The following is a 12,896-nucleotide window of genomic DNA, read 5'->3' as shown; positions in this document are numbered from 1 at the left end:
GAGTGTCATGATTGGGTATAAAGGGAGCATCCCTGAAAGGCTCAGTCATTCACAGGCAAGGATGTGAATAACTGCATGAGCAAATAGTCCAACAGTTTAAGAACAACGTTTCTCAACGTGCATTTACAAGGAATTTAGGGATTTCATCATCTACAGTCCATAATATCATCAAAAGATTCAGAGAATCTGGAGAAATCTCTGCAAGTAAGCAGCAAGGCAGAAAACCAGCATTGAATGCCCGTGACCTTCTATCCCTCAGGCAGCACTGCATTAAAAACCGACATCATTCTGTAATGGATATTACCACATGGGCTCAGGAACACTTCAGAAAACCACTGTCAGTGAACTCAGTTCGTCGCTCCATCTACAAGTGCAAGTTAAAACTCTGCCATGCAAAGCGAAGCCATATATCAACAACACCCAGAAACGCTGCCGGCTTCTCTGGGCCCGAGCTCATCTGAGATGGACTGATGCAAAGTGGAAAAGTGTCCTGTGGTCTGACGAGTCCACATTTCAAACTGTTTTTGGAAATCATGGACGTCATGTCCTCCGGGCCAAAGAGGCAAAGGACTGTCCGGATTGTTATCAGCGCAAAGTTCGAAAGCCAGCATCTCTGATGGTCTGGGGGTGTGTTAGTGCCCATGGAATGGGTAACTGGCACATCTGTGAAGGCACCATTAATGCTGAAAGGTACATACAGGTTTTGGAGCAACATATGCTGCCATCCAAGCAACGTCTTTTTCAGGGACGTCCTGCTTATTTCAGCAAGACAATGCCAAGCCACATTCTGCACGTGTTACAACAGCGTGGCTTCGTAGTAAAAGAGTGCGGGTACTAGACTGGCCTGCCTGCAGTCCAGACCTGTCTCCCATTGAAAATGTGTGGCACATTATGAAGCGCAAAATACAACAACGGAGACCCCGGACTGTTGAACAACTGAAGTTGTACATCAAGCAAGAATGGGAAAGAATTCCACCAACAAAGCTTCAACCATTAGTGTCCTTAGTTCCCAAACGCTTATTGAGTGTTGTTAAAAGGAAAGGTGATGTAACACAGTGGTAAACACGCCCCTGTCCCAACTTCTTTGGAACGTGTTGCAGGCATCAAATTCAAAATGTAGTGTAGGTGGATGTAGTGAAGGTGGACATGGAGATGGTTGGTGTGAAAATAGAGGAGGCAATGGATAGGGCAAGACGGAAGCAGATGATCCACTGTGGCGACCCCTAAAGGGAGCAGCCGAAAGAAGAAGAAGAAGAAGAAGCAGGCATCACATTTAAAATGAGTGAATATTTGCAAAAAACAATAAAGTTTATCCGTTTGAACATTGAATATCTTGTCTTTGTAGTGTATTCAATTGAATATAGGTTGAAAAGGATTTGCAAATCATTGCATCCTGTTTTTATTTATGTTTTACACAACGTCCCAACTTCATTGGAATTGGGGTTATACATGCAAGATGTTGGGAGGCAAAATAATACCAAAAGTAATTGATTTTTCTTGATTTAGCACTATTTTAGCATCACCAACACCACATATAAAACCATGAAGACACATGAATGTTCACATAACTTATATTTACGATGAAGACATGTCAGTCAGAACAGAACCTCATATCTCAGGAGAAGCTAAAAATCCTTAACTTTTAACACTGTTAAAGTTAATATAACAAGATTTTATTCCAAGTCATACTGGAGCATTTCTGTTGGACTGTTCATAAAATTTGACAGCATAAACAGCAGCTGGCACTTAAAAAAAAACAAAAAAACAACAGAAATGGAGATATGAGGTTTTGTTCAGACAGTGTTAAAATACAAGATGTTTAACCTAAACTGCAGGTCATATCAGCGCATACACTCACACACAGTTAGACAGATCACTGTTTTATTTTTCTAAGTGCATTAACAAAAAAAAAAAAAAAAACAAAGTAACAAACAAATGAAAACTGATGGTCAAAAGAGCATATCGTTGCAATTACCCAAACCATTTAGCATCACACAGGGACACGTCTGTTTATGTAAACCGCCTCTCCGTCAGTGCCACACACTAAGCACTGTCCAAGCACATCCAGACTGTTGACGGACAGTGTCTGGCTGGGCAGCATATGAGTGGTCTCCAGCCTGCCCTTGCTGGAGTCTCCATTGAGCCAGGCACTGATAAGGGACTGGTTTCCGCCCGCTGGAGCTGCGGCGCTTCGGGACATAACGCTGGTGTTGCGCCCTGAACAAGAAAGAGAAAGAGAGGGAGTAATGAGGATAGAAATTATGCTGATCTGAGAAACGGAGATACTTTTAAAAGGTACTAAACAATCCACCTCAAAACAGCACCTACACTACAGTCCACAATCACAGGCAAGCTTTTTACGTAGTGCACTGTCAAGAGTCTGGCAACATCTAACTTTTCCAAAGAAGCATGCTATATTTTGAAATAAGTACCCATGGAATAAGGTACACAGTGGATTTTGGCATTTTTCACAGCAAAAACTGCAAACACTGTAAGACCAACTGATGAAAGCCCTTATCTGGGAATAATGGCAAAGCCCACATATTTCATTGCTCTTTTGTGAGAGCAACATGAAGCAATCAAACCATTCTGATGTTCCAATCTTCCTTTGGCCAGCGGAGATTCAATGTGTGCTTTCAACAAAAACTCTCAAATCATTATTTAAGCAAAACCTGCCCTTCACACCCAGAAAGACGCTTGATAAGCATTAACGCTACACTCTTTGGCTACACACTCTGGAGACCTCTCTGGTGAAAATGTTTAATTACAAACACTGTGCAGAAGAGCATTTTGTGAAATGAGTTGGGCTTCAGACCATCTCCCTTGAGAGGACGAATCTTAGGATTGCATGTGCACTGAAAGAGCATTCAAAGAGAACTCTGGCAAAACTTGGTGAAGGATTTGTCTTCTGATGATATAAGTGAAATGTCTACTATTGTCATCTTATCTTCATCAGTATAATATTGATTTTGCATTTGAGACCTAAACATTGACCTTCTTTTTGAGCTTGTGCGTGTGACGCAATGACGTAGTCCCAAAAAAACTCATGCAAAATCTGCCCCAAACTCTATTTTGGCATTTTTCATTTCTCCTGACTGAGTAATGCTACTTATTTCAATTTTAACAAAATAACTTTACACAGTGCAGACTGTAGTGTAGCTAAAAGCAACATAGTCTGCTCAAACATCTGTTAACTGCCCGCATGCAGTATATTACCAGTTTCATTAAATGGCTACTTTTTTGTAACTTGAACTACAAATGATACTGTTTATATGGCAAACATCAGGGCTTTAGAAGGAACTCCACCACTGTTCCAACACTTCTGCATAATTAAATAGTTAAGATGTAAACAAAGTCATTCTAGAGATACTTAAACAAGTCAGTATTGTTTACAGTGGTGGTGATAGGAACAGACATCTAAAGCAGTGGTTCTCTAACAGGGGGGCATGGACCTTTCTGGGGCCACAAGGGAGTGGTATAGGGGTTCTATAAAAATCTCAGATGTTGTATTTCTACTTAGTAAGTTTAATTGTTGTTTCAGTTTATTAAATTGCCTTCAAAATTGGGTGCCTCAAATTTTAAATAGTGGTGCTCATGATTATTATGTCATTAAACATTATTAAAATGAAATCACAATTCATGGCCACAAAACCACTTCAGTTATCTGTAATTCTACAGAACAGGACTATTGTATATGTAATTTAGTGGCAGCTGCAGAGAAAGCCAGCAAAGTTCTGGTAAGATATGACCCTTGTTGCAGTAGCACTTAGTATGCAACTTAGTATCTTAGTAAAATGATTGGAATACTCCCTTATTCTGCTTACCCTGCAGGAATGAGGGTGTGTCTGACCCAGAGGAGGTCTCCCAGTGCAGCAGAGAGCCGTCTTCCGAACAAGTGAACAAGTGGTCAGGGTTTGACGGGTGAAAATGAACCTCCCACACTAGAGGAAGAAAAAACGCAATATTACTGACAGGATTCTTTAACATCAAACCATCAGAACAACAAGAAAAAAATGCAGTTTAGATGCATAAATATGTGAATTTTTTTGCCATGAAGTAAATAAGTAAATCCATAGGCATAGAACATTTCCACTCTAACAGACCAGACACTCACTTTCAGCAGAATGGGCCTCCATGAGAGAGAAGGGCATGTTGCCCTGCCTCACGTCCCAGATACACAGCATGCCATCCTGGCCTCCAGTGGCCACTATATGCTGCTGGTTCGGGTGTCTGTCCACGCAATGAAGGGGCACTCTGTCCCCAGTGCTGCACAGACAAAACAGGTTACCTACACCCACAACCAGAACCAACTAAAGCCACAATTATTACATTGGAGAAAACTTGGATAAATCTCTAACTAAAGCTGAATGGTCAGCAAAACTGAGACTTTTATTTTGAAGTACTAAATGGTTCCTTTATATTTAAACGGAACAAAATGGCACAAGATATGATACATCATCGTGTGGTATGAGATGTAGTCAGAGCCGGTTTATGAGGAGCCTGGCCACTCCCTATTCCTCCCGTTATATCAAAAACAGGATGACTAATCAGCAGAGGGCGTCCGCGAGTGAGTCCTCAGTGAATGGGGGTGAATAGAGCTCAATGGCTAAAAATGAAAAATTAAAATAGTTTCTAATCACTTACCCAGAACGTTTCTTTAATTTTAGAAAGTAAAAGGTTGTACTTCACTAAAAAAAAGCAATGAAAACTCACCTATATATTTCCTTTTTCTACAGCAAACGGGTTTTGGGCAGCAGAAGGCGGGCTTTACTGCTAGAGCATGATGATTGATTGGCGAACGGAGCAGCTCATTGCCTGTTCGTGCTCACTGACATTATGGACATACATGAGGTGCTGTTTTAAACTCCTATAGCTCGAGTTTAAAAGTTCTTAAAAATATAACAGCGGTGTTAAAATGTTTTATGATAGTCACTGTTCAGGAAATGATTGCATTTTCCAGTAAAATATTCAAGCATTTATAAACTATGATTTTGCTCAAATACTCCACAACAACCCATTCATTTTGGACTCACTCGGGAGCGCCCTCTAGCGTTTGAGAAAAACAAAGACATGGCAGAGTTCTCTACACACAAGTTCTCTGATTATAGCATGTAACAATTTAGCTATGATGCTTGCAAATTCAGTTAATTGAGGGTCAAGTGAGTTCATATATTAAGAATTGCAGTGAAGCAAATTTCAGCATACTACTCCTGCCGTGGAGTGTTGTTTGGAGCTGTGTGGCTGAGTAGCTTTCATTTTAACTTTAAGGGGTTCCACACAGGACAGTCAATAAATGAAGACTAATAAACGATGTACACAAAGTCACCAGAGTTGTTTGATGTGAAATGCGCTACAATTGTTTACAGTGGAGGACATAAGAACCAGACATCCAAAGCTTCAATGTGTCTCTAAGAGCTACACCACAGAAATTTGCATGAGATGTTTCTGGGTTACCTGATGTCTGAGACCTTGTTTTACGATGGTTTTTGGCCTGATACATATTTTATAAAACCTATCATGAAGGGCACTGTAGGGTAAAATAGCCGCTGGTGAAAACCTTTTCAGATTTATCACTATTTTACATCATCAAAATTACAGATAAGAGACATGTGTGGATTCACTGGTGGTTCTCCCCTGTAAATAAAACGGCTATATTTGCATTGCAGACATAGCAACCCTAACATAGTAAAGAAATACAGAAAGAGAAGTTGGCAAATGTCTCTAAAATGCACCATTTCACGTTAAACCCCTCACTTTGGTTACATCTCATCAACTGAAATATGCAGAAATGTATAAAAATCAGGGGACTTCTCTTTTAAACATCTTAATAGGTTGGTTGTGAGTGGGTCACCTGTGATCCACTCAGCCCTTTCAAAATCTTTGTGTTCAAAGTGAACCGAGTAAGATTTTCTACTTATTAAAACAATGTATAGAACACATGATGCAATACTTTAAATCTTAATAAAACCTCACTTAGTATAGCTTTAATACCAAACAGCAAGTTGCTTTTCAGGTGCTATTTTAGTTGCAGTGTCACTCCTGAAACAACAGGAAAACAGTGTGTTACTCTGTGCTGTGTGAGTGAATCTCACAGTGAGAGGATCTGTGCAGGCTCGCTGCCCTGCTGCCTGAAGTCCCAGAGCTTCAACTGCCCAATGGAGTTTACTGTCAGCACTTTAGTCGTCTGAAGAAAAGTCACTGCGTGGATTGTGCTGCTGTCTGCATTTTCTGTGGGGAAAAATGGCATTGTGCAAACATTTCAAAAACCAGGCAACACTCTCTCACTGCGGCAATATATAAAGGAAACTATATATTCTCCACAGAACTCTACTACCGTTCTGCTGATTTGACAACTTTGTTGGTAACTCCGGCTTTTACTTCATATGAACTGTGTTTAAAAACTGCCTTTATAAGTGCTGGAGGAGAAGAGAAGTAAGATTTAAGGGTAAAGCCTGAACACATGTCAAATAGCTGTGAAAGCTTCTATACATTTGACTAATGAGTGATAACACAATGTAGGTTTTGTGCAATGTTAAAAAAACAATGACAACAATTATAACCATTTCCGGCAAACAGAATCACTAACAGACACTTATCTAGCAGAATTACTGGTTAGATTTCCCTAGCAGTAAAAAGGTATGACATTTTTTTAACAGGATTGACTGTATCAATTATAATAATAATCAATAAAGAATGCGTTCATTTATTGGCTAAAATAAAATGAGCAGGCTGTTTTCAAATGTTGACTGTATTGTTGTTCTTGTCTATATACTATATTACTATATACAGTACTGTGTGAAAGTTTTAGGCATCTAAGCAAATTTTTTAAATCTACCTCAGCAGTGAGTTTATCACAATATACATTAGAATAAAGTCGTATTCATAATTCAAATAAACATAAAAACAATAAAAAGTAACAAGAATTTCTTGGGTCCATATTTTTCCTTGACACCTTCACAGCCGCCACAGAGACTTGTTAATATCATCAGTTACATCATGAGCTCAATTTACTGAGCACTGATTGGTCAAACCAGGAGCTGCTGTTTAACTACATATAATACTGTAATACTGGGCTTCCTTGAGGAGAGGTATGAAAATGGTTAAACAAACACACTAACATCCAGAAAATCTCTATTTATTATTTCATATATATATATATATATATATATATATATATATATATATATATATATATATATATATATATATATATATATATATATATATATATATATATATATATATATATATATATATATATATATATATACACACATACATATATACACACATACACATACACACAACAAATCATTATTAATTAATATTCTATAAATTTTGTTTATTCAAATATTAACACTTTTCTCAGCAAATAAACACAAACTACACAAATACATATATTCTGAAAATGTGTCTTGGGTGCCTAAGACTTTCGCACAGTACTGTACTTCCTGCAGTCACTTTTCTTTCTGAATTCTGAATCAGGCCAGAATAATTTAAACTGAACTACAGTACAATCTGAGGTTTCATGCTGCATTGCATCATATTTTGAAACAAAAATTATTATGAGGGATATTTATTTGTCTATTTGTGACCCTACACACCTACATTAACACTGTAACAAATGAGGTGGATCAATTGAAGGGGCAGCATAGGTGTGGCTGCCATATAATACTGACCGATGACGCGCACGACTCCTCTCTGGTCAGCTTTATACAGAATAACTCGCCCGTCTTCACCCACTGACACCACATCTGGACTACTGCACACGACTCCTGTGCACGGGGCGCTGGCACGCTGGTAATGATGCGCTGCGTCCCACGCGTGAGCCACAGACAGAGTCTGCAGAGCACAGAAAACACTCTCACAGATATATACACACACACACACACGCTGTAATCTAACCAGGTTTCAGTCAGTATTTAGAAATATAACACAATTGTTAATACACAATAATTATCCATTCATTATAGAATTTTCACCCAATGTAAAGGACTGCCACAGTGCTCAAATTATGTCAAAACATTTATTTATTTATTTATTTATTTATGAATGAATGAATGAATGTTTCACGCTTGATACAGGCATAATATTTTACCTTGTATGTAGCAGTTTTACAGTGACTCTCTCAATAAAAACCCAGGGATAGATGTATTTTTCCCCGAATGACTGACTGAAACCTGGTTACACCACAACACGTCTTCACATTCAGTGACCTACCTAGGACTTCCAAAAGACCTAGAGTGATTTCTTTTCCCGTCCAAAACTGGTCCCACCATTTCAAAGTCAAAACATGATTGACTGATTTCACTATCACTTCCTAATTAGGTCAGTGGTTAATAAGACTAAGTTAAGCTCCTGAAGTCCTAAGCATTTAAAACCTATAGCCTGACCATATGCAGCTGACTTACTTAGTGGCACATACTAAAACAGAGCTGTGTGAATGATCATTAACGGACTGCGGCAATCGTTCATACCTGGTTGTCGGCATGAAGTTTATAGATAGTCACTGCTCCTGTTGAAGATGCTGTGACTAGCCTGTCTTGATCCAGAAACTGAAGGAGAAACGATACTGTAATCAAGGGTACATCAAACTATGGAAACATCGGCTTGATATTTAGTTTTTAATATTTCGTTTTAGTAGTCAGTAACTGCTCAAACAGGTCCTTATGGTTTAAGACTTTAAAGGACAAACACTAATATTGCCCTTATCAGTTACTTGCATTAAGGTTTTCAGTTATGAGACAAAGCCTTTAAATTCTTTGCAAAAAGTATTTCACTGAAAGGCATCAGAGTTGGACTAGACATTAACTAGACCCAGAAAACATGGTGACTCTGATGTCTGTCATGTTCATTTGGTTTCGTTTGAACATTGTCATGAGTAAGTAGATGTCATGACTCAGTCTGTAAATAAGTGCTAGTCATAGATTCTCACAAGCAAGTCCCACCTGCATGTCCAGAACGTCTCCTCCGTGTTTACACTCGCACAGCAACTGTGGATCTCCCTCCAGCTCATCGTCTTCACCAACCATTCCAGTCTCCCCCACAGTCCAGACGCAAACCTGATTAGCCTGACAACACGACAGTAAAGCAGCACATTATACAAAGGAGCAGACAAAACGTGCTTTGATTTTTGTTTACTATAAGCATATGGCTTAGGTGGTTCTCTTAAAACTAGTGCTAGGTGGTCTTTACTCAGAATATTGGTACAGACGTCAAACAACAATACACACATTTTCTAAGCCGCTTCTCCCTCAGGGCCACACAACAATAGCGGCAGATAATTAAAACAAATGCAATGTTTTTTTGTTTTTTTGAACAACCATTTGTCACTGTGTTTGCACACTGTGAAATTAAACCTCTGCATTTAACCCATCTGTGCAGTGAAACACCCACATACATGCACACTAGTGAACACACACACTAGGGGGCAGCGAGCACACTTGCCCGGAGCGGTGGGCAGCCCTATCCACAGCGCCCAGGGAGCAATTGGGGGTTAGGTGTCTTGCTCAAGGGCACTTCAGTCAAGGACCGTCAGCCAAGGGGATCAAACCAGCAACCTTCCGGTCACAGGGCTGGTTCCCTAACCTCCAGCCCACGACTGCCCCCGCAATGTGTGTCATTTGCTGGATTTAAAACACAAAAAATCCTAAGTAAATAGGACGTTTCCTCTCTGGGAATGTGGCTTCCGTCTGGCTAGCAGAGCAAGGACTGTGTAAGGTCTGATGGTGTCATTTTGAAGGAGAACTAAATGGATTTTTTTTTCATTTATTCTATCATTCAATCACTGAGATATAAGCTGATTCAATTAAAGTAAAAGCATGCCTTGCAGATAAACGTTCTTTAGCATTGTCTTTTCTTCTGAATTGTTTTATATAACAGTGGTGGTAGAAGCCAGAGGTCTAAAACACAAAATATAGCTATTTTATTTACTACACAAACCAACTAGTGAATCTAGGCAAGTCCTTAAGTTTTTATATATAATGTTAATGATGATAAAATACTAGTAAATCTGATAAAATTAATCTTTCCTGTTCTTTCAAAAATATTCTGCCTTTCAACATTTCTCTCCACCATGAATTGATTTTTTAAATAGGTCTTTAGGCCAAAATAGATAATAAAATAGTGTTTTGGACATCATGCAGCATATTAGTGACCTTCTCCTGTAAAAGTTTGTGTGGTGACTTTTACACGTGTTAAAAGAGAATTCCACTGAAATTCTACAAAATTCAATCAGTAAAGTGTAATCGAACCCATTCACTTTGATGTGAAATGCTCCATAGAGAGACTCACTGACTCAGAACTGTTCACAGCAGCTGTGTCAGGAGCCAGTGTCTAAAATATAACGGCTCAAAACACTAGCTCACAGAAAATCAATACAAGAAACAGTTCAAAAGTCGCTGTTACGATACTGTTGATATAGTCTTTTGGCCTAAAATGTAGTTTTTAAAAGTTATTTATGGTGAAGAGACACATACAGAAGAAATGTCGGAAGAAAATCTTGTATCTCCAGAATGGTAATTTTACAGGAAAAACCCACTTTACTTTTAATGCAATGGAAGCAGAATTTTTTCCAAGTCATTTTGGGCCATTTGTTTTGGTCCATTCATCATGAAATTTTGATACAATGTAAAGGATAACAGGCGTCTTCAAATTATGTTGAAAACTGAAAAACAACAAAAGTGGAGACACGATGTTTTGTTCTGACAGCAGCGATACGTTATTTCAACTTCACTTATAAAGACCCAGACACACGTAGGCTATATTTCTGCTGCAGACATCACCATCTTTAAATCGTGTCATTGTAAGTTCTGATTTGGCACATCAAACCAACCTGAACGACTCTGTTTAGATCCTGACAATTTAATCATGTGGTAATGTCTCTTTAAAGAGAGGCAAAACAGAACAAGCCAGTCTAAACTGAAACAGGTTATAGCACATTTGTAACACAATCTGTAAAATCAGGAAGCTGAATTTCATGATCTTTACTGATATAAACTTGAGTATGATCACAATACCGTGCAACCGTGACCCGTGTGGAAACGATCGTGATGCTGAATTTCAGCAATTAGTACTTGTACTAGTACTTATACAAAATAGTACTTGTATATCACAGTCATAATAATGGAAAGATGGTGTTTTTCATAATTATGATTTAGCACCTCAGAGCTGAACATGGCATCTCGTGATTTTCTCACATTTCCTTCTCAAAATGAGAAGGTTTTCCTCATATCAAGGCACTATGTCATTATTATGAGAGATTATGCCGTTAGTATGATATTTATGAATGAGAATTATGGATTATGAACCTCATTTTTACTTCACAACCAGTAATAACACTGAGACGCTGTCATGATCATGAAAAACTCTCATCATGATTTACTAAATGCCTATATAGCTATTTTCCTTCAGTTGCTATAGATTTTTGGCTGAGCTGGTGTTTATCTCTGTACCTCGTTGTCCCAGGAGCCGGTGGCGAATGAGCGGGGCTGCTGCAGGGACGCCGCCGGCACAGGCCTCCAGCGCGTCTTACTGATCTTCTGAGACACGTACTTCGCGTTAATGCACTCCATGACTGTTTGTAAACTCCGGGTTTATCTGTTTTACGCTCTTTAAGCCGAGTTCACTTCACACATGAGCTCCAAATTTCCCGTGTCCCGCCAGCTCCTCCTTTTCCGCTCGACTACGGCGGCTCCGCTGAGACAAACCGTGCGCCCCAACAGGCGAAGCCGAAAAGCCGTGACAGTGCGGACCCTTCAGCTACGCTAAACACCTTTCCTGTATTTTATCCCCTCCAGGACGGAGTTGTGCACTCCTGCCTTAGAGTTAAACATGTTTCTTTTCCTTCTCCTTTAAAACACTATGTATAAACGAGGTCTGTTCTAATTGGCTGCCCTGCTCTGTTCCTCATTCAAAATGTTCCGCCTTAAACACTCCTTATAACTTCAACGTGAATGGTTGGAGCTAAACTGCTACGTGAGCCGCACTGGTTTTTGGGACATCACGAAAACCAACGCGCACACACACACACACACACACACACACTGTATTGCCAAAAGTTTTCACTCACCCCTCTAAATCATTGAATTAATGTGTTCCAATCACTTCCATGGCCACAGGTGTATAAAGCCAAGCACCTAGGCCTGCAGACTGCTTCTACAGACATTAGTGAAAGAATGGGTCGCTCTCAGGAGCTCAGTGAATTCCAGCTTGGTACCATGCCACCTGTGCAACATCTGAGTCTTGAAATGTCATCCCTATGAAATATTCCACAGTCAACTGTCAGTGGTATTATAACAAAGTGGAAGCGATTGGGAACGACAGCAACTCAGCCACGAAGTGGTCGGCCACATAAAATGACAGAGTGGGTCAGCGGATGCTGAGGTGCATAGTGTGCAGAGGTCACCAACTTTCTACAATCACTACAGGCCTCCAAACTTCATGTGGCCTTCAGAAGAGCTCAATAACAGCGTAGAGAGCTTCATGGAATGGGTTTCCAAGGCCGAGCAGCTGCATCCAAGCCTTACATCACCAAGTGCAATGCAAAGTGTTGAATGCAGTGGTGTAAAGCACCGTCACTGGACTCTAGAGCAGTGGACATGTCTACTGTACAGTACTTGTCTGACTGCATTGTGCCAAGTGTAAAGTTTGGTGGAGGGGGGATTATGGTGTGGGGTTGTTCTTCAGGATTTGGGTTCGGCCCCTTAGTTCCAGTGAAAGGATCTCTTAATGCTTCAGCGGACCAAGAGATTTTGAACAATTTCATGCTCCCAACTTTGTGGGAACAGTTTGGGGACGGCCCCTTCCTGTTCCAACATGACTGCACACCAGTACACAAAGTAAGGTCCATAAAGACATGGAAGAGCGAGTTTGGTGTGGAAGAACTTGACTGGCCT

The 12,896-nt window shown here is 39.8% G+C and overlaps 1 protein-coding gene across 1 annotated transcript; it reads right to left on the bottom strand.

The window, feature by feature from the left end:
* Positions 1-1,375: 1,375 nt before the first annotated feature.
* Positions 1,376-11,795, bottom strand: nup43 (nucleoporin 43). Its single transcript, XM_017697669.2, has 8 exons — positions 11,454-11,795; positions 8,949-9,071; positions 8,478-8,555; positions 7,680-7,842; positions 6,093-6,228; positions 4,115-4,266; positions 3,825-3,941; positions 1,376-2,217 (listed from the first exon to the last, which is right to left on the bottom strand). The coding sequence occupies exons 1-8, from the start codon at positions 11,571-11,573 to the stop codon at positions 1,991-1,993; spliced, it is 1,116 nt and encodes a 371-aa protein (XP_017553158.1). The 5' UTR covers positions 11,574-11,795; the 3' UTR covers positions 1,376-1,990.
* Positions 11,796-12,896: the final 1,101 nt, after the last annotated feature.

Source organism: Pygocentrus nattereri, chromosome 4 (genome assembly GCF_015220715.1).
Source record: "Pygocentrus nattereri isolate fPygNat1 chromosome 4, fPygNat1.pri, whole genome shotgun sequence".
Lineage (NCBI taxonomy): Eukaryota > Metazoa > Chordata > Actinopteri > Characiformes > Serrasalmidae > Pygocentrus > Pygocentrus nattereri.
Note: the sequence above shows the minus strand (reverse complement) of the source record. Positions and strands in the feature narration are given on the sequence as shown.

What these genes read in the sequence shown, in the direction of transcription:
- nup43 (XM_017697669.2), bottom strand. Translation starts at nt 11,573, where the DNA reads ATGGAGTGCATTAACGCGAAGTACGTGTCTCAGAAGATCAGTAAGACG. An exon ending in AACTTCATGCCGACAACCAG is followed by an intron (nt 7,843 to 8,477) that starts GTATGAACGATT and finishes TGTGCTCTGCAG; the next exon opens with ACTCTGTCTGTGGCTCACGC. An exon ending in AGGAGTCGTGCGCGTCATCG is followed by an intron (nt 6,229 to 7,679) that starts GTCAGTATTATA and finishes TTTTCCCCACAG; the next exon opens with AAAATGCAGACAGCAGCACA.